Genomic DNA, 23,507 nt, shown 5'->3' with positions numbered 1-23,507 from the left:
CACCAATCGCCCATCTCATCATACAAGTATCATCAGAGCATTAATATTGAATAGTGCATTGACTATTTTACAGGGCTGTATTTACACAGAATGTCTTGTACTACCACTTGAATGAGCATGGGCAAACATTACATTAGTATGTATCACCTTGGGCACACAGCTAGGTGTGGCATGCTGAGGTAGCGCACGAGGACGGCGCCGGGCTGCGGTACTCCGGGGAAGAGCGCCGCGGGCAACACAAAGTCGGTGCCAGCAGCGGACACGTCCATGTGGTTGAAGAGCGCGAGTGCACGCACATGCACCATCGCCTGGTCGTAGACGGTGTAGCCACGTGCATAACGCTGTAGTTGCTTTGCGAGCCGTTTACGCCGAGGTCGAGGACGCGGCTCCTATTCGCGTTCACGGACGCTCCCGCTACTAGTAGGTCGCGTTCGCATCTGGAGAGTATGTATGTCACATTGCTCGTTTGTGTTTTCATGCCACCTGCGGCCGTATATTCACTACATGTTCCCTACAGTCTACATATAGTACACTGATCCACGCAGGCGTTGCTACACTAATGCTATGCTATCGCATCCGCAATACATCCTGAATATCATACAGAAGTAAGCGTCCATCCCCGAATCGTGCTAGGAGCGTGTGGCTGTGAGGTGGAAACTGGATGTCCCGGATATTCCCACTTTCTTCCTGTCCATCAAACTTTGCTAGAAATGCTCCTGACTTTGCATCGTACAGTTCGACATCCTTACCACCCCTGACACCGAAGGCGACGTATTCTCCATCTGGGGAGTACACCGCACAAAATGCCGGCTCTCCGAGCTTGAAGATTCGACGGAGTTGGCCTGTCCGTGAGTCGTAGGCGACGACTGCTGTGTCCGCGTCGCAGGCTGCCACCACCTCTGCCCCGTCAGAGGAGAACGCCACGGGTATCGAGAGCTTCTTCGGAGGATCAATCGTGAGCAGCTCCTCGCCGGTCGCCGCGCTCCAAATCTTCACTTGTCCAGGTGCATCCCAATGTGCGCCGGTGACTATGCGATCACCCTGGCGAGACACCGGCGAGAACCCGGCGATATGCTGTAATGTGATAGTACGTGTATATGTGCGGATGTCATAGATTTTATGGGATGTTTTTAGCTCGGCGTAGAGATACGAGTTGTCCGGGAGGAAGGTGAGCCTGTATATCTCGTCATCAATGCCGAAGGAATGTAGGCATACTCCACTGGAGGCATCCCAAATCTTCACGGACTTGTCGTCATCAGAACCGGTGGCGATGAGCGCACCATGATGATCATGTATGATGTTGCTCACTGGTCCACCGTGTCCTTCCAGGCGTAGAAGAACGCGGCCACGTCGAGTGTCCCACACAATAGCCGTCCCGTCGTCAGATCCAGAGACAAGAGTGTAATCGACGGGGGAAACTGAGAGGGCAGTAACCTCGTATTCATGGTCCTGGTGATGTAGACGTTGCACGAGTAGACCTTCGGATAGTCGCCATACGAGGACGTCATTACTCCGGAACGACGCCGCCAAAAGCTTGCCATCAGCCGACAAAGTAAAACATTCGCAACCTCGGGATGGATCTTGTGAATCAGCGAAGGTGAGCCGCTTCAATTTGAGAGACCGCATATCTGCATTTGAGGAGCCAGTGAAGACGTGTGCGTCCTCCAAGCGGCCGGCGCCGTCTACGGTGGCGTGCGGCCATTCGGCCAAATCGGACGCGGTGATGGTCCAACGAGCAAAAGCGAGTGCTCGCTCATGAGAGATAACATCTTCCATACATAATGATCCGACTATGCGGGGATACGCGTCAATGAGAGACTGTTACTGCTGGTAGGTGAGACTCACCCGCGCCGTCGACCTCTACCGGGGGCTGCATTCGACGAAGGTAGCTTGCGAAATCAACCACTGACTTGCCGCCCTAACGAAGAATGAGCCTTTTCGCCCTGGTCAGATGTATGCCACGACACGTACGACAATGCTCCAAACATCGTCATCGCTCGCAATAGCAGTCTCGACATTGCTTGTCTGTTGCCACACATCTCTTGCTTAGCACTACAATGCGATGAGATGAGCTACTGAGCAGAAATACCTCGAGTATATAGTCGAGAAGAACATCCAATGGATCAGGAACTTCGCCCTAGTGTCCCATTAATCAGTGTGTCTCGCAATGTACGATGATGGAAGGCGTACCTCACTCTCGAGTTCTATAATGTCCGTCTCATCGATATCTCCCACCTCTTGCGCCATGATTCCTTCCGCCGCCGAGCCACCTCTCCCACCTCCTGCATCCGGAAGCCGGTGGTAGCCCGCACCGGCGACGACTTCTCTTAGTATTCCAAGCCGTCTTTGCATCTTGTAGCGTCTCACGAAGACAGACTGGTCTCTCTCCGGCTCCGCAGGAATAAGATTGGGTGCGTTCGCAACGAGATTAGGCGCATTCGCATTCGCAGAGTAGTTTTTGCCCTGCCTTCGCACCGTCGGACCAGTCACAGAGCTCGCGCGGGATGCGCCCACGCCTAGTCCCGCAATGCCACCAGCTTGGCCTTTGAACGAGACACTGGAACTCGTGCTAGTGTTGCTGAGGGCGACCGTCGCCCAGTCGGCCTCGGTCTTGACCCAGCCAATAACCACGACAATACTGTCCCACTTGATATCGTGTCCAAGGACGCCCTTGGCGTACGCGAACCATTCTCCGTGGTGTCGAACAATATACTTTTTCAGGAATACATTCTCGAATATCGATTCGGCGTCCGCCTCGCTCTTCAATTCTAGAATCGCGCCTTGGGCTGCGTTGCACGCGTACTCCGCACTCAGAGTTGCAGATACATTGGCACTAGGCGCTCTACAGGCCTTTAATGAAATGGATTCGTCGAACGAGCAAGCGCACTCACATGTCCGCCGAAGCACTTCTCTGCTTGATCTCAACTCCATGGCTGTGATAGTGGGCGGGGACTAGCGGACGACGCCTGGGATCAAGCTTGAGCACACCTGGAGGTAGGGGTTCGGTAACCTTGAACGGCGGGTCCCAGAATACGACCTTCTTCTCAGATGCGGAGGTGTCGAGGTTGAAGAGTCTGATGAATGCGCCTCTGTGCACGAAACCGACGTCTCCAATCTGCGGCTCGCCTGACGCATGGGGTTCTGGATACCAGAGGGCGTGTCCCTGATAAAGCGTTGCGAGACAAGACGAGTATATTTCATCCGGAGCTGATGTTAAAGAGGGCGGCCGACGGAAGAGGAACATGAGGGGCGAGCTGGACGGCGTAGTACAGCTTGGCAGTATCGTTATGAGGGCGAAGACACACCCGCTGTGAGATCGATGACATGGAGGGTTCCAGCGCCATTAGCCCGAAATTTTCGCACGAAGAACGCGAATCCCCAAACCTTGAAGCTTGAGCAGCTCATTAGCCAGCTACGGCGTTCGGTGTCATACGTACTACATCACTGTAGCATGCAGCGCGGATGAGGCGAGACTCTGGACCTAAGTACGAAGTCTCGCTGTGTTATCGCCCTTGCCTGTGCGTCGCTGTTGCTGCACGACTTCTCAGAACTCAGGCGTCTACTGCATTTCTTGGCGCTTGAGTCGCGGTCATGTGCGTATCACGTGGACAGTCCATCGGACAATAGTCGGGGCATTTCGCAGGGTCTACAACGTCGTGACTCTGCGGTGGCCCCGCCGCCCTGTGAAGTGCCCTCGACCTGCAGTCAATTTTCTCGGATCAATATAGGGCAAATTTCTTTAGCAGTTCAATGTTATGACGGACATCTCTGTAACCCCTTCACGTCTTCCAGCACGTCGACCGGTATGGAAGCAGATATGCCTATATCTTGCAGAAAATTCGCTCTCTCATGATTCAAATGACTGGCTGTTTCTGCTCCTAGCGAGCTGTGTCGCATCCTGGGAGAAGTATGTCGGTTTTTTGGACGTCGTCCAATGTTCTCGTCGGTCTGACGCCGGTTCACAGGAGCAGTGAAGATCACAGGAGATAGAATTTCTTAGCCCCATGCGTGACGGTGCATCCAAAAATAGCTTAGAAGAGCTCGCCATCGAATACATTAATTATTAAGCGAGATAGTGGTATATAACTCCTCTGATGGGGCTAAGATGTTATCGTGGATACAGGCCAACTGGCATCGTGCTGGAACAAGAGGAAGGGCTTATATGCAGTTTGTCTACTCTCTCTCTCTCTCTGGTGCTTCTAGGTTTTTCTCATCTGACCCGCGCCCTTCCAGCATGTCGTCGCAAAAGCTTAAGCGAGTCGTGCCAATCCTTCCTACCTTCGAGCCCGTCGCGACCGGGGAAGGCTGCATCGCCTTCGCCGCCTCCTGGAGCGCAATGACAAGCGTCGGACACTCACAGCGAGATGACCAAGCTATTTTGTTCTATAATAGTCAACCATTCCACAGGTAGTCACCTCAATCTTGAGCGACTGCAATCCCTTGGCTCGCGACTAAGCAATCATCAGTAAAATGGTATCCCCTTGAGGTCTGTCTTGGTCTTAAGGAGCCGTTTTGGGCTTGAGTCTCCGCAGGCGCCTGCTGACCACGCTGGCGATTGTTAGCCCTTTCATTGCATCCCACATGGCGACTACAACGACTCCGACAACGAATGCACCGACGACGCATACTCCAACGAGGAGCCTTAGGGTATTCTGCACACGCCACCCTCGGCTGGCTTCGCAATGCCGTCTGTTCGGATAGGCATTACTGGACTTGTAACTCGATGGTGCCCTCGCACGAAGGAAAAATAAGCTCCGATCAAGGAAACCGCGCCTGAGCTTGAGCCGCCGCCGCCGCGGCGCCCCTCATTCCATTTCCTGGATGCCCTACGCCGCCTGCCAGCGGTCTCCGGGCTCCGTTTTGCGACTCCTCGAGTTATGAATCTCGTTCACTCCGAAACATCTCCCTTCTGGATATTACAGGAATGACCTTCCGAGAAGACAGGCTTAGTTCATCAGGAAAACATCTTAGGTCCACAATGCTACAGAGTGCTACAGGAGCATTTTGGAGCACTATGGGCCCAAGTCCTGTTTCCTGATGTTAAGAGCAATCAATTAATCAAAAAAACAGCTTGAGAGTAAAGGCACGGACTATCCTACGCTCCCTATGTCCGCAATTTTTGTCTGTAACATTCATTATTGGCGCTGTGGAGACGCTTTTATGTATTTGTCATTCCTAAGGCATCGTAGTACATGATACCTCTGAATCTTTGATACAAGCGCCAACTTCTTTTTCAGGAATCGCGCCGGTAATTTCCGGAACCTTTGTGGCAACCAAGTTGATCGTCGAAGCCAAGGTTCCATTGCTCCTCAAAACAGTGTTTGGGTTTGGCTCTTAGTATAATAAAACCAAACGGAAGTCAAAATTGCCGAGGAATAGATCTAGCGTGGTTTACTGGCTAGTGGCCCAAGGTGTGTCCCCCTCCGTGTCTCTGCCGTCGCGGCCGCAGTTGACTAGGCTTGTCCCGCCCTATAAGTGTATAACGACTCACATAACATCCAAGAAAGAAGCGCCTATTATTGGCACCGAAATCGTCGATCGAGGGTCTGACCGACAGTACTAGTAGGGTGGTCTCGTCGTCCGTCGCTGCGACAACTCTCAGCAAGCTTTCGACGACCCGTTCATCTTTCGTTTTCGAGAGAGGAAGAACCCATTGCTATTGCTGGAGAAAGCCATTCCCGTGTACGTGGTAGTCTATGAAGGCTAGTATACCTCAAGGCTCGGAGCTGACCATCATTTGGGTAGTCTAGCCGCTTTTGTTTGTTTGTATCGCGTAGATAAAGTCTCACTATCGGTCGTACCATCAAGACATCAACTGTGCTTTGGCCAGTCGACGATCGATCCGCCGGCGTGGCCACAGGCTCACGTGAGCGCTTATCATATAAGGTCCAGGCTTAACAGAAGTGAGTGGCCCACCTTCGACCACCATGATCCCAGACTCACGAGCCACCAGGCGGTCTCACCGTCTTCTCAAGGGGTCGGCTCTCGTCGGCCCCGGAACTCCCCCCGCCGTCATCGCGACGACAAGACCTTCCTCTCCTGCTCAACATCAAGGCGCCACCGGTCTGCACTCCTTCTCAACGTCCGCAAATCCACCACCCGACGGTGCTATTGTAGACGAAGATTTTATCCCTTCCATACTTGTTACCACTGTCAGACGACCAGGAAAGAAGAAAGCTGACGCCGAAGACGATCAGCTTGCATTCGTTCCGCGGTACACCACTCCCGTTCGGGAAGACCCCGAGGAGGCCAAGAAGCACACTCTTGTTTCACCCAAGATGGCTCTGCCAGAATCTGATCCGCTTGTGCGCAAAAATGGGGGCTCGCCGATGAAGTCGCTCTCGTGGAGTGAGCAGACGGTCAACCACGTCGACGATCGCTGCGTGCAGATGGCCATCGGAGAAATGAAGCGGCGGATACCGGGGAAGGATATCGACGACAAGCAGTGGAAGAAACTTCGGCCTAGATCATTTAGGGGGATTGACATAAAAAACTTGCTTGACAATTCAGAGTCGAGGAAGTACGTGCCGCTGGTAAGTGTGTGTGTATACCCGTAGGCTCTCGGGACGCTGAGTATTCCCCCCTCCTTGCAGTGTGATATATTCAATGCCGTCGAAGAACTCGCAGGGTCGAGGTACAGATGGAAGATCGTCGCGGATCACGCCGAGAGCGCAGAGGTTGATCATAGGCCTGACTTGGCAAGATATCCTCTAGACATTCCGGCCGCCTCGGCAATGTACACCCACAAGGTGGGAAAGGACGACCCCAACATCGCGCGTTGTGCGTGGGCATGGATGAGTAGCCTCGTTGAAGTCAAGAACTCAGACGAGAACTCCGCTTTTCACTTCCTCCCTAGCAAGGACCAAGCAGGGGAACAGAAGTTTTTGCGAGACAGCGACGTTGGTCGGAAAACCCGTGCTCAGTTCATCAAGTACGCCATTGAGGGGATGCTGCGTCAGCATCGCACTCACTTCTACACATTCTACTTTTCCGGGATGTACGCACGTGTGTTTCGCTGGGACCGAGTGGGATGCATCGCCTCGGAACCCATCGATCTCGAGAAGAACGCGAAGCAGTTTCTCAACATCCTTTATCGACTGGCTACGTCCACAGACGACTACGGAAGCGATAACACTGTACAGCTCGCCTCCCAGAAGGATATCTCCCTTGTCGAGGCTTACGATCCCGAAGGCAACGAGTACTTACAGGAATACAAGGACATGATGTTGAAGGACCGCCTCTATTATCCGATATATAAGGTGAGTTTATCCAGGACAGTCCTGCTGACGTGTTTAACACCAGAGCACAGGTTTCTCTACCGGCTGTATTCATCGGAGGCGAGAAGACGCACGACGACGGAGAGCGATGCTACCTCATCGGTCGATATGCTTTTGGCCATTACTCGCCCGTCGGTCGGTGTACTAGAGGTTACGCTGCCTTCGACCTTCAGACCAAACGCCTAGCCTGGCTGAAGGACCAGTGGCGATGTATCGCTCGGCCGCACACCGAGCTTGATGCCTACATTCGTCTCCACAAGCACGGCGTATCCTATATTGCGACGCCTATCGCTGGCGGCGACATTGACGAGCATCGTACGGTCAGTCAGGGCTACATGACCCATTTGTCGGCAGACTGGCGACCGTCAGAACGAGTCCACACACGTCTAGTGACGAAAGAAGTGGGGAGAGTCTTGGAGAGCTATGCCGACTCGGCAGAACTGCTAAGAGTATGCGGCGAGGCATTTATTGGTGAGCTACCCTTAACGTTTGACAGAATTTCAGATTGTGTTAAGATTCGTTGGTCAGGTCATAGGCAAGCCTACGAAATCGCCAGAATCCTCCACCGTGACGTGAGCATCGGCAATATCATGATCAATGCAGAAACTCGGAAAGGGTTTCTGAACGATTGGGACCTATGCAAATACCGCGAAGATATGGATAGCATGGTTCCGGCATCAGAGCCTTCTGGTATATCCGTATGTCGTTCTCCACTGTCTAATGCTATGACATGTATGAACTTTGCGCAGGGCACCTGGGCGTTCAAATCCGCCCTATCTTTGCGCTACCCTCGAAAACCTCCCTCCCTGGCCGATGACCTAGAAGCATTTGTTCATGTCATCCTTTGGTTTGCCTGTCGGTTCCATCTCCACGACCATTCTCCTGATCCCGAAGACTCTTCGAAAGCGGCCTGCATCAAGGCCAACGTCGACAATCCTGCTCTCCTGAGCATGGTCTACGTCTTCTTTTATTTTCAGAAACGCGTCGGCGGCGGCTACTATAAGGGTGGCGCGGCCAAGTACAAGGCAATCTTGCGCGGCGAGCCTCCGATTACTTTCGAGGCTCTCGAGGACGGTCGTCTGCCTCTTCTCGGCAAGTTCCTCCTCCACGCATACAAGCTCCTCTCAGAACACTACTGGGCTATGGACCAAGCAGAGATGGAGCAGTGGGATGTTAGACCGGGCGATCGCGTGTCTCCGGACGAGATAGAAGTGGTCCGACCCGCCCCAGTCGCAGTACGGGCCGCAAGCAGCGAGGACGAAGACGAGGACGAGGAGCTCGAGTCCTACCTTGACGCGTACGTGGAGCAATACGATGACGACGAATTCGAGCTGGAGCTCGAGGCTGAGATCGCGCAGGCCAAGAAAATGAACTGTCCCTTCCGCAACCCCCGGAGGGTGCTCGAAGGCCACGCTGCGCTAGGCACACTGTTCATCCGGATGTTCCGTGAGAAAGGTGGGGAGAAGGTCGACCTCCGTGGCTTGCGCGACGACAAGCGTTTCGACCAGTTCCTGAGCTGGAAAATGCTCTGCTTCCTGAACCAGCCCGGACCGACCGGCAAACCTTTGAAGCTCGCGCTGATGAAGTCATCCGCCGAGAAGGACAAGCGCAAGCGTAGCGCTGAAGATTCTCCTGAGGACGAGTTACCTCGAAAGAGAAACAGGGCGACGATCGCCAATGAAGTCGCGAAGACTCAAACGCCTCCTCCCTGGAAACGCTCGCGCCCAGGCTCCCGGAAGCTTACTGCCAAGCCGCAGCCCAAGAATACTGGGAAGGCTGCTGTGCGCAAAGCAGAGACCACCAGACGACATAGAAGCCCTCGGGATGTAGCTGCCATGAAAGCTGAAACGGCTGGGCGACCAAGGCCCTTCAGCACGGCTAAGGTTGTCGAGCCGTCGTTGCCTCTCCGTCGATCTACTCGGCTGGCTGCAAAAGACAAGGATCGCCAGGGGCCACCATGATGCTTGTGAATTCCCGCCAGTGCCCATCTGCACTTACTCAATTTATTCATATTTCAATGATTGCTTTTGCTGCAATTTATTTTGTGCTGAGCAAGGCGATCCCCGTCTGCCAAATTGTTCTTAAGGCCGCTCTATCGCCGAAGGCAGCAATATTTCGGTGTCCGCCAATTACTCGGAAGGCGGTGACCTGGTCACCCGGAAGGGAGCTGCCTCTACGAGGGAGGAAGTCTCCCAGAGAGCGGCGTGAACGCGACACGCTGACGGCCCATGCGTCTGGCCGGGAGAGAAGTTATTGACCGATAGATTTCGACTTACAACCCTGCGTCAGTCGATGGACTACATTCTCAGGCTAGAGCTCTACAAGACAACTGTGCAGTTGTATACGTGTTTTTTATATCTGCTTGATCGTATCACGTACCGGTGTAGGCTGAGCTCAAGCTCTTCAGGTAAATGTACAAAGTACTGCGCCCGGCGCCACCGGCTGGCGCCAACTTGAAGGCGATCTCTTTGTGGCGCCCACGGCTCCGCGCTCAGTATTAGTACTGTAACTCTCAGACTTCTTAGGCTGTTCTCAGGCGATGTTCGATGTTCAATAACTAAAATCACGAAATCGCCGAGGATTATCATATTAACCCGTGGGACATGAGCGGATGCAAAGCTTCTCTGGTTCGTACAACATTGGAAATCCAATCTGCAAAAATCATAGAATGCATAATAAAATAACAATTATGTGCTGTACATCCAACTACGTTGGGCTTCAGTCAGACTGAGCAAATCAGAGCGTCAGCCGAGAAAAAATTGATCATGCAGTATGCTATGGATGTGGTCTAACCCTGCGTCGCGATAGTCGTGCTCGAGTGGCGTCTTCGCCGAGGGGACTCGCGGGAGCAGATATAAAAATTATCGACAAGAGCATGAGGAATAGAGCGTGTCTCGCTCCAGTCATTTGCAACGACATGTCTATCGGCGATTGATGAGTACAACCTTTATCTCAAAGCCGGCATATTCTTACCTCAGCGTACAGTGGAGCGCGCTCAAATTTGTGTGAGATAGACTGTCTTTATTCAGTATATCTAAACAAGCTGTCAGTATTCACGGAAGTTGTCACCAACTTGAACCAAGCTGCACTCACATCTGGGGGTCTGGAGAGAGGGGGAAGCTGTCGTGTGTGTCCCAGGGGGCTTTGTCCTTACTGCCTACTTCACAGGCAGCGTCTCGAGTCGGACCTCATGTGGGTATCCTAGTGCAGCTATGGTGCATTCCTAAAATAAGGTAGGTTTGTGCTAATGCAGGCTCTTCCGACTGCGCACCGTTCATTTAATTCCAAATAATCTCGCTGCATCACGCGACAGCGCGGCTATTTTACCGGTCACTTGTCGCCGCCCGGTCCCGGACCGGCGAGGGGTCTGCCGCATATGTTATCGGCTCAGTATGCACCAGAGAGCGGCGCCATGAGCTGCACGGGGCGCTCCTGCGAGGGTGCCCAACATAGGCAGCGGCTTGTTATTCGCAATTGCTACATTTGAGCGCTAAGTGTGAAATGACGTAAGCGAGAAAAGTCAGCGCGTGCTCCTTTGCTGGAACGAACGACCGTCGGCGCAGCAGCTGCAGTGGCCGACAAGCCCATATCCTGGTGCAATGGCTTTGCCAAGTCCACAAGTGCCGCCTCTTCTCCTTGCTCTGCTGTCCTGTGCAGCAGAACGGTCTCATACGGTGCCCCACCTGCTCGTCGCCACCGATTTTCGCGGAAGTACAGTAGAGTTCTGTACATCCGGCTTGAGCTGGCGCGAAACTATCTCATCATGCTTGCAGAGGCTTGCAGCCGCTCCAAATCGGTGGAGATCATGTGCACATGTTGCGTTGTATTCGTGAGACATAACAGCGCGACGGCGCTGGTCGTCAGTGCACATCTTCCCTGCTGGGCCTGCTGTACATTGCAAACTCGCGTAGGCCCACATACTACATATTCTGCTACGGAGACAGTCGCCGGCAATACTGGCCGCGGTAAGTACCTACCTCCGAGGAAGGGACATACTTAGCAGAATAACCCACCTGCTATTTTCTAGCATCAAGAGCTACAACGTCACTCCCGCTCCCGGCAATCAAGCTTTCAAGAGCTCAAATCAACAACAACATACCTGCGCGCCCCGTCTAAGAAGCTAGAACACAGGCTAATCCCGGCCTGCAGAGCTCGCCAAGTGTCCTGATTCGCCAACGCCAACGCCACACACCCACCCTGCGCCCTATCTTTAGTACGTCATCCATATGGTCTTTCAGTTCATTTGAACATGACGGCAGCTTCGTCCGCAGTTCCGACGCGCGGGATGTGAGCGCCACGAGCTGCATTGCGCCGCTCGGTCACTGGGAAATGACGGATGCGTTAATTTCTCTGCGTACAGAGCGCGCGGTGCGTCTTCGCTAAGCAGCCTAGTGTCCCGCTTCTGCCCGTGCTGCACTGCGAATTCCGAATTGTGGCTGCCTATGAGCAGTTGCCTGCACCAAGTCGACATCGCGAAAGAGTGCTCAGTGATGGTCTGCTAAGAGTATAAAAGTCAGCGAGTGTCCCTCGGCATCCTCAGCAGACCGACACCTCCATCGCATCTCTACTACTGTTCTCAATCGCCTTCGCCCCATTCGACATCGCCTAGCTCGACATGTCTCTCAAGAACCTCCTCATCTTTGTGACCTGCGCACTCCTTGCGTCCCACGGCACCGCCGCACCAGCGGCCGTGTCGGTGGCCTCGCTGTCCGCCAGTTCCTCAATGGCCTCCGAGTCCTCTTCGTCGCTCGCGTACTATTCCAGTACTGCCTCTGAGGGAGTAGCCTGGTCGTCCTCCGAGAACGAACCCTCGTCTACCTCGTCCGCACCGCCGGTCTACGAAACGGTTGCGCCTGCGTCGGACGATCCCAACTACGTTGCTTGGACCCCCGACTACACCGGCACGCCCGAGGCAATTCGCGGCTCCCTCGGTGCGACGGTCATCGGTCCCCAAAACGTGCCGCTTGACCTTGAGAACCCGGACTTCCTGGCGCCGCCTACGACTGACAATGGCGAAGTGTACGTAACTTCCCTTGGCTAGGTTATTTCCTTCGAAAGATACTAACTATAAATGTATTCTGTAGACCTAACGCCAAATGGCCGTTCAGCATGAGCCACAACCGCCTCCAGACTGGCGGATGGGCTCGTCAGCAGAACAGTGAGTATCTCTGCTTGCGTATGAGCACAGAATCGTGACTGAGCATGTGACTGCACTAGTCAACCAGCTGCCTGCCGCCACCGAGTTGGCCGGAGTTGACATGCGCCTCGAGGCCGGCGCCATTCGGTAAGCCACTGTTTGACAGCAAACATGTTCTTTTTCGGCTAAAATCGTCTCGTAAAGCGAACTGCACTGGCACACCGCTTCGGAGTGGGCATACGTGACCAAGGTGAGCGCCAGGAATCGGAGCCACCCTCAGAGAGTTATGTTCTGAAATCTACATTTCAGGGCTCTGTGCAAGTGACGGCCGTTAACCAGCTCGGTCAGAACTTTGTCGGAACTGCAGTACGTATTACAGCGATGTATTTTTGGGTTGCTCATTCTGATGCTATTTTTGTCCACAGAACCAGGGCGACCTGTGGTTCTTCCCGGCCGGCGTTCCCCACTCCCTTCAGGCCACGAACGCAACTGAGGATGGCGCCGAGTTTCTCCTGGTCAGTCGTGGTCTCGAGCTATTTTCGAACAGAAGCTGATTGGTTGCGCTCTCCAGGTCTTCGACAACGGCAGCTTCGACGAAGACGGCACGTTCCTCATCACCGACTGGCTCGCACACACCCCGAAGGAAGTCATCGCAAAAAATTTCCAGGCCCCCATCTCCGTGTTCAATGAGCTTCCGGACGAGGAGCTCTACATCTTCCCTGCTGGTGCGTGCGCCTTTCCTCCATCTGAAAGTCTGATAAGACTGAACGCGCCCCACCAGCGTCCCCGGGTCCGGACTCGGACGCGCCGGTGAGCCCGTACGGCACCGTGCCGAGCTCGTACACGTTCGCGATGTCCCAGATGCCTGCGACCGAGCTCTCGGGAGGGTCTGTCAAGATCGTGGACTCGCATGTGTTCAACATCTCGAAGACGACGGCTGTCGCAGAGGTGACGGTCAACCCTGGCGGGATGCGCGAGCTGCACTGGCACCCGACTCAGGACGAGTGGACGTACTTCCTGTGGGTCGCCTGGTCATGTACATGTGCTGATTGATGCTGAACGGGGAATGCAGGGAGGGGAATGCGCGTGTCACGGTGTTTGCATCCGAGGGTAATGCGGGGACGTTCAACTTCCAGGGCGGCGACATTGGTACGTATCCGTTGCAAAGAAACGCAAGCAAAAACTTATTACAGATCAAATTAGGCTATATCCCCGCAGCGCACGGCCATTACGTTGAGAACATCGGCAACACGACGCTCCGCTTCCTCGAAGTCTTCAAGACCGCGACCTTCCAGGACGTCAGCTTGAGTCAGGTATGAGCCTCTCCAAATGCGCATTGATCGGGACGCGCTCTAAGACTTCGTATTTGCAGTGGCTTGCTCTCACACCCCCAGCGATGATCGAGGCTACACTCAACATCAAGGCCGAGGACCTCAAGTACTTCAGCAAAACCAAGCCTATCGTCGTCGGCCCCGCTCCGGTCAACAACACGACAAACGGCACCGCCGCTGCATGAAAGCCCGCTGAACGTTCGGTTGCCATAGAATTAATAGAGACGCTGACTTCTGTTAGCGTGATGCTGCGGTCGTGCCTCCCGTACGTGTAGCGCTGTATCGTGTAGTTCTTGTAGTGTACCATATGGCTTGTAATTTGAAAGTATTGAATCGGGACCTGTTCGCTTGCTCCGCTCTATTCCCTCGTAAAAAGCTCAAGGCAAGCTCATTATCGTCACTATGACTCGACCTTAGTCCTGTGAACTAATAACGATGACGGTGGGTCTCGGAGGTGCAGCTCCAGTATCAGCAGTTCACAAGCACACGCAATCCATTTCCCGGATCCCGGTCGAATACAATCTCGTCTGACCCTGACTTCTGTCTTGGCATCGTCAAAAGAATGTAATAGAAGTCGACGAGCAGACTTCGCAATTGCATGCCCGTTCGTTCCCGCCGATCGTCGAAGTGCACAAGCCAATCTCACACCTGTCATGTTCCATGATCCGACGCTGAACGTATTTGCATCGCTACTCCAATACGCATAACGGGGTATAATACGATCAGACCACACCGGGCGTCACCTCTGCCTCTCGCTCTCGGCGCTTCTCGCGCTCTCGCCGCTCGCTGGGCCGCGGCGTCGACGGTGTCACCGGAGACACGCCGAGAGCCTTCTCCCTAGTCTTTGTCTGCCGGAAGCATAGGAACTCGATGCCTGTCGCGCGGCGCGCCTCCGCGAGCGTCTTCTTGACGCCGTCGAGGTGTGTCTGCAGGTTCTCGTCGCCGGACTTGCGCGCGTAGGCCTGCGAGATCCTGTTGTACAGCTCCGCGAGTGTCTTAGCCGCCGCTGGTGTCACGTAGCGCGAGAGCGTCTGGTGCACGAACTCGATCTCGAGCGTTGCCTGTCCTCGTATGTCAGAACTTTCGGCATCGAGCGAGAGAGAACGAGGGAATTGCGTACGCGTAACATTCCGCCCATGCCGAACTTCTTAACCTGGCGGAAGCAGCGCAGAGCTTCTTCTGCAACGTCCTCGACTAGCGCGTTAAGCGTTCGATCTAACAGCGGGGCTGCCGCTGCGCTGACTTGCGCATGCACGCCGACGAGATATACAAGAGTCTCAAAGACATATGATCGAATCTCTGCATGCCAGCGTCAGTCGCGGACAGGTACGAACGGGTGGTTAAAACAGACCTTTCGGCTGTGGCGTCTCGTACCAGTCCATCGCGGGGTCCAGAATTCCTGTGCGGATGATACCCATCAGAGCGGTCGCCTTCGGCCTGACGTAGCTTTCGAACAGGGTTTTGTCCAGCTCCGCCACGACCGCCGACAATGTCTATAATACAACGTCAGTGCAAGCTGACCACCATCGCATTGATGCACAATACTTGTAGTTCCTCCTGTATCGAGATATTAAATGCATTCTCGAGCTCGTTGATCATAGCGGGAATGACAGCCTTAGAGAGGTGGCCGAAGTTGGAGACTACCAATAATAATCGTGTGTCCTACAGCAATCATCAATGGAGATTTGTTTTATGTCAAGCAAAAAACTTACTGAATCCGATACGTCCAGCAACTCTAAAGGATTTGGCTCGTTGATAGCGTTGACGTCCGACGCGCCCTTCAATGCGGCAGTTTTGGGCGACTCATCGGACGCAAGATGAACCATACCATCCAGAAACGCGTACACGGTATCCAAGAAGGCCTTGGTTATCCTCGATACGAATGTCTGCGGCACTGGATTCTGCTTGACAAGTCGAGATGTCGAAGCCGCCGCGCTTGAAAGATCGACACCGCCGGCAATTCTAAAAGCGCCTGTAGTGACATGACGTTGAAAGAGGCGAATCTGGGAGAGGTAGGTGGTAATGTGTGGTTCCGTGGTCGAGCCACGCCAGTTCTCGAGAAGGTAAAAAATATTTGCATCTGCAGAAGCCAAGTGAGCCGTTATTCAAATTTATGAAATCTGAAATCTATCGTACCCCGCACCCAAGCTTGGACAAGCAATTCGTCGAACTTCCACCTTGCGCTTTCCAGTAGGCTCTTCAAACTTGAAGTAGATTCCGAAGAGATCTCCATACTGCTGACTTCATTGGCAGAATCTTGTATCTCACCAAGGATCTTCGTGAGATGGTACATTGTTGTGAGCGTGTTCGAATTCCTGGGGAGCATCGGCGGCGCAGGGCTAGAGCTTAAGCCAGGAGACATCACAACCTCGGAGAACGTGAAGAATTCAGAAAGAAGGGTGATGTACTGCCTGATGATATCGAGGGCCATGGTGCGACATTGTGACGGACTTCGCCTGGAGTGACTGGTGACGTTCTGGGCAACGCGTGAGCATCCGAAGTTTAAAGATGGCGCTTATCATGCACACCTTCCGGTATTTGCCGTCCAGAAACGCGGTGGAGATCTTCCAAAAGTTAGGAAGCGTACTGAGCATGACTTCAGACGTGCTCTTGACCATGTTAAGCACAGCCTGCCACACTTCATGGCCGCCTGCTTCAGCTAAGCAAGAGTCAGTGCCGTGCACGACAGTACGCTCATGTTCTTACCGATAACTGCATCCGCTTGCTTTGAATCAAGCGCATTCATACATATCCTCAGTTGAGAGGCAAGTAACTCCGTGAGTTTGTCAGGCGCCGAAGAATGATCAGTGGGCTTGTCATGTAGCGCTATATAGCGCCGGTGAGCCGCAATGACGAGATTCGGCTGGTGATGAACATACCTTTGATTACAGCTACCGAAGCGTCGTACGTTTCTCGCATTTGAGTCATGGTGTGCTTATGCCGAGCATCGAGGTATGACCACACAGGCTCCTCATTGGGGCTGAGTTCCATCAGAATTCTGCGTGTAGCAATAGTCAATCGTATTCATATACGAAATAGGTCAACAACTTACTCGAGCGTTTTCTCTTGTTCCTCTACGCTTCGTGATGGTTCTTGTAGCTTGACGTGTAGCTGATTTCGCATCTCGCCCATGACGCGCTCCACTGCCAACCAGACTTTCTCCAACATTCGTTTCTGCTGCTGCTGCGCTGCTAGTGATGCTTGACCGTCCTTTGTCGAACCTATAGGCAGCAGTTGCCCTGGCCGGGACTCCATCATGAATTTGCCTTTCTTGTAGTCTCGTAATGCTGCCTCATACCGGCCCTAGACGGTGCGTTAGAGATGACATATACTGATGCAACGTCCACTCGCACCACTTCAATAGACTCCATGAGAGAGCTTGGGAGATTGAAGAAGAACCGCGAGCGATCGAATACACCCAGAGTTGTCCGCAGCTTCTGTGCTTTGAGAGAGTTCTCCAGGACGGGCAAGAAGACTTGATCGGCTTTCTGAGCACCAGCTGTCACTCGTTTTAGGACTTATCCAGCTGATACAGTCGAGGACATACCCTTCAAGTGGTCGCGGAGCTGTCTCGTCCCATGCTCGCTGCCTTCGACAAGGAGGCCTTCGCGCATTTCAGCGTAAAGAGCTGTGCAAGCATGAGTTTCAACAAAATGCAGCCACATTTTCGAAAAAACTTGCCATCTGTAGACGCTTTGACAGCAACAAACCTATCAAAGTTCTCTTCAACGAGTACTCGGATGGCTTCTGAACGCGAGTCGATAGCGGTCTTGAGGCGAGAGATGCCGGCGGAGAGGTCCTGATACGTCGCGTTCGGGTGCACGGCCGACAGGAAGGTCTTCGGCTTGAACGACTTGGACGAGATGAGCACCGAAGCCTCTGTGTCACACCATTAGGCCCGTCTCGCTTCGGGTGCGCACGACGCCACTAACTGGTCTCAGAGTCCATATTGCGGAGTCTGTGCTAGGTTAACATACACGAAACAGCGTGGACTCTCTTGACGCACTCTACTGTCGACTTGAGGCCGAGTGGGTCATTCTCGTACTCAATCCCACCACTAGAAGGGCTCATAAGCATAGCGTCGTCCAGGTCATCGCCCACTTCTTCCCACTGCCTAGATCCGTTTCAGCAGGTCTATCAAGTAGAATGCTCACGAAACGTTACTTTGGGGAAGACGTAGAGAGCTTATATGCCTTCAGAAGGTCTCCATCATCCACATCGAAGTTGAGCTTTGTCATTTCAGTTCACGCGCATTCGGGGGATGACACCCGGCGAAAATGGCACTACCTGTTGAGATAGGTCTTGTCTCCACGCTATGGTCGCACCCTGCTGTCCTAGAGAAAAATCGCGAAATAACGAGGTATATTCTGGCGTATACAGCCGTGAAAATTGGTAAGGTGAGTGCGTGGTGGTGGAGGTTGTTGGACGAGATGCGTCGAGTCCGCGTCTGGTCTCCGCCTCGGGAGCGTGAGAAAATGTGAATTGAAATATTAATAACGCGAGGAAATGTGGAACGACCCCTTGTCTCCGACCAGCCTCCTTCACGTCCGCCATGTCAATGTCCAAGCGTATTCGCATCTACACCGCTGAGGACGTCGCCGAGCATCACTCTACGACGAGCTGCTGGGTCACCCGTGGTGGTAAAGTCTACGACATCACAAAGTTCCTCGATGACCATCCGGGAGGAGACGAAATCGTCTTGAAGTATGCCGGCCTGGATGTCGGCGAGATCATGAAGGACACTCTCGAGCACGAGCACTCGGATTCCGCCTACGACATGCTCGAAGAATTCATCATTGGTCGCCTGGGCACAGGCGAAGCTGTGGTCAGCGACGACTGGGAAGCGACGGATGACTTCGAGCCCGAAGAGACGGACGCGACCAGGGACTTTGAGAAGAATCAGTTCCTCGACCTACGCAGGCCGTTACTCAGGCAAGTTTGGGCGGCCAGCTGGAGCAAGTCGTACTACCTTATCCAGGTGCACCAGCCTCGACACCTTGTGGATTCCGCGCCGTTATTTGGCTCTTCCTTCCTTGATGTATGTCTGTGCGTCTTACTTCTCATACTTGCGCTTACGTCCTGCTAGGTTTTCACCAAAACGGCCTGGTATGTTGTCCCTACCCTCTGGCTGCCCATCGCCCTCTATCTTTATCTCCGCTCTTCCGTACAATTCACGCTCGGTAACAACGCCTTGCCTCCGTTCTATGAGGATCCGAGTGCTCCTCTCCGTATATTGCTTAGGATCGGCATTCCCGCCTCTACCTTCGCCAAGACGACTGTTTGCTTCCTCTTTGGCAATCTTGTCTGGACCTTCCTCGAGTATACCCTTCACCGCTTCCTATTCCACCTCGATTACTACCTGCCGGATCACTATACCTGCCTCACGTTGCACTTCCTGCTGCATGGTATTCATCACTACTTGCCTATGGATAGGTGCGTGACTGCGAGCATACTAGAGCCGACACTGTCTGACAAGCGAATCACAGGCTGAGATTGGTCATGCCTCCAGTGTTGTTCGCAGCTCTTTCCTATCCATTCACGCAGCTTGCCCATCTCCTGTTCCCTGCTGCCGTAGCTAATGGCATCATTACTGGATCCTATACATTCTGTAAGTTGCCATATGCCAAGGCACGATTCCTGCGCTTACACCCCTTATTACAGACGTGTTGTATGACTGCATGCACTACGCGTAAGTCCTAGTCACATTACCGGGCGTATGACAGCTGCTGATACTGTCCGTGGCAGCATGCACCATACACGGCTGCCGGCCTACCTGAAGGAGATGAAGAAGTATCATCTCGCCCACCATTACAAGAACTTTGACCTCGGCTTCGGCGTTACCAGCAAGATGTGGGATTACGTGTTTAACACCGTTCTTCCGGTTTAAGGTAGCTTCAATGCCACCAAATATCGTCGGCGTTTTTAGCCTGCAAGGCTCGGCTGCGGTATGGTTATTGTAATTCGAGAGATGTACGATATAGTCGAATAATGTTGGCCAGAGGACTGTCTGCTCGTGTTTGCGCTATGCATCACGGATGACCCCCACTTATTTCTTAGGCACTGCTATTCTAGTGAATGCGATTTGTGAACGGTACACTGCACCGTGACGACTGTCGCGTAGTGAACTTGTTGAGGGCCTTCGTTGCTCATGTATGCCTGGGAACGGCGCGGATTGATGCATCAGTTCTGCCGCTACACTGTTACGGTGACGACCCACGACAACTTTCCCTCCTCTCAGTACTTACATCCTATTCCTTGTCCATTCGTTATTCTCGTGTACCTATCCAGGAACCCTTGTCAGATCCAGCTCGTAAATCGATCTCAGTACACACTCGGGGTTACCGGTTATAACGTCGAAGTCGCATATGCCCAGAGTCAGATCTGCCACACCTCTGTCCTGGTCTTTTCTTCTCTTCTCTGTCTTCATTGTCGGCGCTGTCAGCTCGCTCTGCTTGGCATCAATCCAATCACCGCTTTCCGCGATGTCTTCAGGTGCCGTGTCGTCTGACGGCCATGGCGCGCGACGCGAAGAACTCACGAAGGTCGTCCGGACTGTACCCGGAGCAACTGTCCCGCTGGACGTAGAAGGATACCCTATTGCTCCTCCTGAACTGGAGCTCGAGCAAGTGCATATATACGTGCGGCATGGTGCGTCTCAGTTTTCATCCATGCCGAGTTTGCACTCGACGACACCTTTCTCTAATTTGTGCCCAGGTGAGCGCACCCCCGTCCGCGTACGCATGTCCGACCCGCCCGCGAACATACCGGAACGGTGGGATCTCTGCAAGACTGCACGGCGGTTCAGAGCGGCGGTGACAAGCAACATCAATGTGACGAACGCCATGGAAGAGGTCACTATACGCAAAGTTATTGAGAGTGCGAACGGAGACATTGAAGCTGGCGAATGGTGAGTACTTCGTCTTGTCCCTTCTTGTGCGTCGGATGGAGGCCTGCTGCGCTAGCTGTTGACAATCCTGCTTGCTGAATGCAGTTTGTTGGGAGAGTTGACTGACTTGGGGAGACAGGTACGTTCTCTACGTGCACAAGGAAACACGCAACCTCTGACCTGCGCTCCCAATTAACAGAACACCTACAACTTTGGTCGCGCTTTGAGGCGACTGTACATCGATAGGTTTGCGTGTAGTTTGCCTGCAATTACTACTAGGCTCTAACCAAGTTCGTGGAGACTTCGATTTTTACCTGATACACTACGATCACCAGGAACAAACGCTTTCCGAGACGGACTTCACTCGGAGCCGAGTCAGGTGTACTTTCGCTCAACAAACGTTCCGCGGACTATTGAGTCTCTACACGAAATTATCTTCGGTCTATACCCTTCAGATAAATGCCTTGATGGCTACGTGCATCAGTTACGAATACGGCAAGTATCTGATAATGATTATGGGTCGCCACCTGTGCTGATTGACATGTAGAAACGGGAAGGACGAAAATCTATACGGAAATACGGTATGCAAGCGCTTAGAAATACTCGAGCTTGGATTTGCGAAAGGTTGGCATTCTGCCCAAGTTCTAGCATGGACGTACTTGGCATCCTCACCCCGGTTATTCGTCCTCGTAGCTGCCGCTGCTGCCTGGAATCCGGTGCTAGAGGCGCTCGACGGCAAAATATCCAAATATATTGGAGGGAACCCTGTGAGGTTGGATGGTCGACCAAGAGCGTCTGGCATCTTCGACACGGTACACCCGCTGCGGTTTTCTTGTAACGTAGTTGGCACGTTGACGAGTATATTTAGATCAGGTCGGCTGCCGCGAACAGCATGCCTGTGCCCAAGGACTTCAACGAAAAAGGAGTCATGGACGTCATCGTACGTATTGCTTACGTTATACAGCGTGCTCTCACACTCACGGTTGCCTAGGAAAAAGCTATCGTACATGAGTGGTACGGAGGCTGTAAGTGGGAGTTCCTCTTCTTTCACAACGTGGCACTTAATTTCTATCTCTTCTGTCTCTCCGCTTCGCAGATGACACTGAAGAAGTACGGAGATTGGGCATGGGCCCTCTATTAGCTGACATTTCCGAAAAGATGATTTCCAAGGCAACGCAGGGCTCGACCAACAGGCTGAAGCTGCTTTTGCATAGCACGCACGACACCTGTCTGGCAGCCCTATGCAAGACACTCGATGTTTTCGACGAGAAGTGCGTTCATAGCTTTCCAGCTGATTTCCTTCCAAAGGTTTCCCCGCGGAGAGAAGGACCGTTGTGGACTGAGTTCGGCGCGCTGACCCGTGCTTTCCCAGATGGCCTGCCTTTACATCGAGTGTGACGTTCGAGCTGTTCAGAAAAACCTCTTCGAGTGACCCCAGAGATAGCACGGCTGGTCATGAGAGCTCTGGATCGCTACTTTCATGGCAGACGATCCTCTCCCCGTTCAGACGTCCTGGGCTCACTGACCAACACTGTACGCTAGCTATCCGAACACCGGCCACCACTTTCGCTGACTATTTATGGCAGACGTGCGAATGCGGTATCAGAACCGATCGTTGCCTCTTCCCTTGTGCGCAGAAGATGGGAAGCATCTGCCCGGGCACCCCGAGTTTTGCACCCTGACGGCCTTCAGACAAAGGATCAAAGAACTGACCCCTGTGAATTGGGAAGGAGAATGTTCTGTCAATGGAAAATGACGGGCCTGCACTGCGCGAAGTGTCAACCTAGAGAGATACCGCCAGGTCTTCGGATTGAATGTGAGCCGCTCCCGCGTACCTTGTGCCTCTTATGACGTTACGTGGCTGAAACTTAGTCCACAGTCTCCTCGTAGTATGCGCTGTTATGGCCATAGACAAATTTATTATTTGCTATTAACGTGCCGCCCAAATCATAGGCTCGTTGTTCCCTTTGCGGCGCTGCATCGGGTGAGTAGATGGGCGGACGCGCAGCAGCGGTTATTTTGGGACGGGAGAAGCGAAGCATAGAATTAGGGATACGTAGCATATCCTGAGATGGTCCACATGCCACAGAACCCAACGTCTGCTTCCGGGGCACGGCCCCCAGGCTTCGTGAGACCAACCGAGATCTCACCATGAGCACAGGGGCATTCCGGCGCCGGAAACGCGTAACTCAATAGAGAACGGATTTGGCAATGCCCTTCGATGGAGATCGGCCAAACCAAGCACAGCTGATCATGAATGCTCTTGTGAGTGCCTCTCGCTGTGGTGGGCTAGTCTCCTGCACTGATCCGTCCCCAGCCTCTACAGGCTGCGGCCATACAGAATGCGTTTTGTCGGCTGCTACCCGGGAGAGACGTGATTGTGCCCGAACGTAATGCGTGGAGGTGGCGGTAAGCGGTTGTTCATGTCCAAGCGGCATCGGTCGCTGTGCTTCAGTGCTTCAGTACTTGTTAACCCGTTGCCATCTACAAGGTATGGCCTACCAGATGGACCATTCTTTGAGGAGCCAATCCTGCACACGAGGACGGAGGTATGTCCTGACGTAGCGAATACCATGCTTGTGCTACGTCCCTGATCCAATAATAGTTGCACCCTCCAACTTCCCCGCGTGGCGGTACAGCATTTTTAGCACGAAGAAGATCTCCTCGAAATCGATACCCTTCGGGAGATACGCGGCACTCGATAATCTTACACATGAGCTACCGCAACCCTTGAATCGCCCGTCTAAGACTTGACTCTGCGCCTCGGTAGCCGTTCTCTGGCACGCCTGTGCTGTGTGGCAAGCCGTTGGAGAGCCGTTTGGTTCCGATACCTAGTCTGTTCGTCCATTTCCGCCATGTCCGAGCCCGCCACCATC

The 23,507-nt window shown here is 53.4% G+C and overlaps 6 protein-coding genes across 6 annotated transcripts; 4 read left to right on the top strand and 2 right to left on the bottom strand.

Moving 5' to 3' along the window:
• Positions 1–458: 458 nt before the first annotated feature.
• PHACADRAFT_254453 (uncharacterized protein) lies at positions 459–1,930 on the bottom strand. The gene has a single exon (XM_007394764.1). The coding sequence runs from the start codon at positions 1,774–1,776 to the stop codon at positions 568–570; it is 1,209 nt and encodes a 402-aa protein (XP_007394826.1). The 5' UTR covers positions 1,777–1,930; the 3' UTR covers positions 459–567.
• Positions 1,931–5,958: 4,028 nt separating this feature from the next.
• On the top strand, positions 5,959–9,270 carry PHACADRAFT_119131 (uncharacterized protein). The gene is made up of 5 exons (XM_007394763.1): positions 5,959–6,533; positions 6,558–7,259; positions 7,310–7,748; positions 7,881–7,975; positions 8,027–9,270. Exons 1-5 carry the CDS (start codon positions 6,279–6,281, stop codon positions 9,236–9,238), a joined length of 2,703 nt encoding a protein of 900 aa, XP_007394825.1. The 5' UTR covers positions 5,959–6,278; the 3' UTR covers positions 9,239–9,270.
• A 2,402-nt stretch (positions 9,271–11,672) lies between these two features.
• Positions 11,673–14,112, top strand: PHACADRAFT_142076 (uncharacterized protein). The gene is made up of 11 exons (XM_007394762.1): positions 11,673–12,296; positions 12,362–12,435; positions 12,495–12,561; positions 12,619–12,664; positions 12,724–12,780; positions 12,840–12,929; positions 12,986–13,139; positions 13,196–13,433; positions 13,487–13,563; positions 13,618–13,727; positions 13,787–14,112. The coding sequence occupies exons 1-11, from the start codon at positions 11,893–11,895 to the stop codon at positions 13,928–13,930; spliced, it is 1,461 nt and encodes a 486-aa protein (XP_007394824.1). The 5' UTR covers positions 11,673–11,892; the 3' UTR covers positions 13,931–14,112.
• Positions 14,113–14,357: 245 nt separating this feature from the next.
• PHACADRAFT_208160 (uncharacterized protein) lies at positions 14,358–18,159 on the bottom strand. The gene is made up of 16 exons (XM_007394761.1): positions 17,910–18,159; positions 17,752–17,859; positions 17,678–17,703; positions 17,409–17,624; positions 17,293–17,373; positions 17,099–17,244; positions 16,798–17,048; positions 16,625–16,743; positions 16,452–16,571; positions 16,274–16,404; positions 15,882–16,221; positions 15,458–15,825; positions 15,291–15,407; positions 15,097–15,238; positions 14,866–15,044; positions 14,358–14,806 (listed from the first exon to the last, which is right to left on the bottom strand). The coding sequence occupies exons 1-16, from the start codon at positions 17,981–17,983 to the stop codon at positions 14,468–14,470; spliced, it is 2,757 nt and encodes a 918-aa protein (XP_007394823.1). The 5' UTR covers positions 17,984–18,159; the 3' UTR covers positions 14,358–14,467.
• A 121-nt stretch (positions 18,160–18,280) lies between these two features.
• Positions 18,281–19,837, top strand: PHACADRAFT_254447 (uncharacterized protein). The gene is made up of 5 exons (XM_007394760.1): positions 18,281–18,783; positions 18,832–19,178; positions 19,232–19,353; positions 19,407–19,434; positions 19,491–19,837. Exons 1-5 carry the CDS (start codon positions 18,298–18,300, stop codon positions 19,630–19,632), a joined length of 1,125 nt encoding a protein of 374 aa, XP_007394822.1. The 5' UTR covers positions 18,281–18,297; the 3' UTR covers positions 19,633–19,837.
• A 291-nt stretch (positions 19,838–20,128) lies between these two features.
• PHACADRAFT_142069 (uncharacterized protein) lies at positions 20,129–22,761 on the top strand. Its single transcript, XM_007394759.1, has 13 exons — positions 20,129–20,393; positions 20,460–20,652; positions 20,737–20,770; positions 20,831–20,877; positions 20,932–21,126; positions 21,179–21,255; positions 21,325–21,443; positions 21,500–21,571; positions 21,623–21,656; positions 21,728–21,902; positions 22,004–22,164; positions 22,218–22,447; positions 22,511–22,761. The coding sequence occupies exons 1-12, from the start codon at positions 20,228–20,230 to the stop codon at positions 22,385–22,387; spliced, it is 1,443 nt and encodes a 480-aa protein (XP_007394821.1). The 5' UTR covers positions 20,129–20,227; the 3' UTR covers positions 22,388–22,447; positions 22,511–22,761.
• The last annotated feature ends 746 nt before the right edge of the window (positions 22,762–23,507 follow it).

This window comes from Phanerochaete carnosa (assembly GCF_000300595.1).
Source record: "Phanerochaete carnosa HHB-10118-sp unplaced genomic scaffold PHACAscaffold_4, whole genome shotgun sequence".
Taxonomy (NCBI): Eukaryota; Fungi; Basidiomycota; class Agaricomycetes; order Polyporales; family Phanerochaetaceae; genus Phanerochaete; species Phanerochaete carnosa.
Note: the sequence above shows the minus strand (reverse complement) of the source record. Positions and strands in the feature narration are given on the sequence as shown.

What these genes read in the sequence shown, in the direction of transcription:
- PHACADRAFT_254453 (XM_007394764.1), bottom strand. Translation starts at nt 1,776, where the DNA reads ATGGAAGATGTTATCTCTCATGAGCGAGCACTCGCTTTTGCTCGTTGG.
- PHACADRAFT_119131 (XM_007394763.1), top strand. Translation starts at nt 6,279, where the DNA reads ATGGCTCTGCCAGAATCTGATCCGCTTGTGCGCAAAAATGGGGGCTCG. An exon ending in ATGCGGCGAGGCATTTATTG is followed by an intron (nt 7,749 to 7,880) that starts GTGAGCTACCCT and finishes TGATCAATGCAG; the next exon opens with AAACTCGGAAAGGGTTTCTG. An exon ending in CAGAGCCTTCTGGTATATCC is followed by an intron (nt 7,976 to 8,026) that starts GTATGTCGTTCT and finishes AACTTTGCGCAG; the next exon opens with GGCACCTGGGCGTTCAAATC.
- PHACADRAFT_208160 (XM_007394761.1), bottom strand. Translation starts at nt 17,983, where the DNA reads ATGACAAAGCTCAACTTCGATGTGGATGATGGAGACCTTCTGAAGGCA. An exon ending in GGCCTCAAGTCGACAGTAGA is followed by an intron (nt 17,704 to 17,751) that starts GTGCGTCAAGAG and finishes AACCTAGCACAG; the next exon opens with ACTCCGCAATATGGACTCTG. An exon ending in TTCGGTAGCTGTAATCAAAG is followed by an intron (nt 16,572 to 16,624) that starts GTATGTTCATCA and finishes GGCGCTATATAG; the next exon opens with CGCTACATGACAAGCCCACT.
- PHACADRAFT_254447 (XM_007394760.1), top strand. Translation starts at nt 18,298, where the DNA reads ATGTCAATGTCCAAGCGTATTCGCATCTACACCGCTGAGGACGTCGCC. An exon ending in TTGGCTCTTCCTTCCTTGAT is followed by an intron (nt 18,784 to 18,831) that starts GTATGTCTGTGC and finishes ACGTCCTGCTAG; the next exon opens with GTTTTCACCAAAACGGCCTG. An exon ending in TATGACTGCATGCACTACGC is followed by an intron (nt 19,435 to 19,490) that starts GTAAGTCCTAGT and finishes TGTCCGTGGCAG; the next exon opens with CATGCACCATACACGGCTGC.
- PHACADRAFT_142069 (XM_007394759.1), top strand. Translation starts at nt 20,228, where the DNA reads ATGTCTTCAGGTGCCGTGTCGTCTGACGGCCATGGCGCGCGACGCGAA. An exon ending in GTGCATCAGTTACGAATACG is followed by an intron (nt 21,127 to 21,178) that starts GCAAGTATCTGA and finishes ATTGACATGTAG; the next exon opens with AAACGGGAAGGACGAAAATC. An exon ending in AAGGAGTCATGGACGTCATC is followed by an intron (nt 21,572 to 21,622) that starts GTACGTATTGCT and finishes ACGGTTGCCTAG; the next exon opens with GAAAAAGCTATCGTACATGA.
- PHACADRAFT_142076 (XM_007394762.1), top strand. Translation starts at nt 11,893, where the DNA reads ATGTCTCTCAAGAACCTCCTCATCTTTGTGACCTGCGCACTCCTTGCG. An exon ending in ATGGCGCCGAGTTTCTCCTG is followed by an intron (nt 12,930 to 12,985) that starts GTCAGTCGTGGT and finishes TGCGCTCTCCAG; the next exon opens with GTCTTCGACAACGGCAGCTT. An exon ending in GACGAGTGGACGTACTTCCT is followed by an intron (nt 13,434 to 13,486) that starts GTGGGTCGCCTG and finishes CGGGGAATGCAG; the next exon opens with GGAGGGGAATGCGCGTGTCA.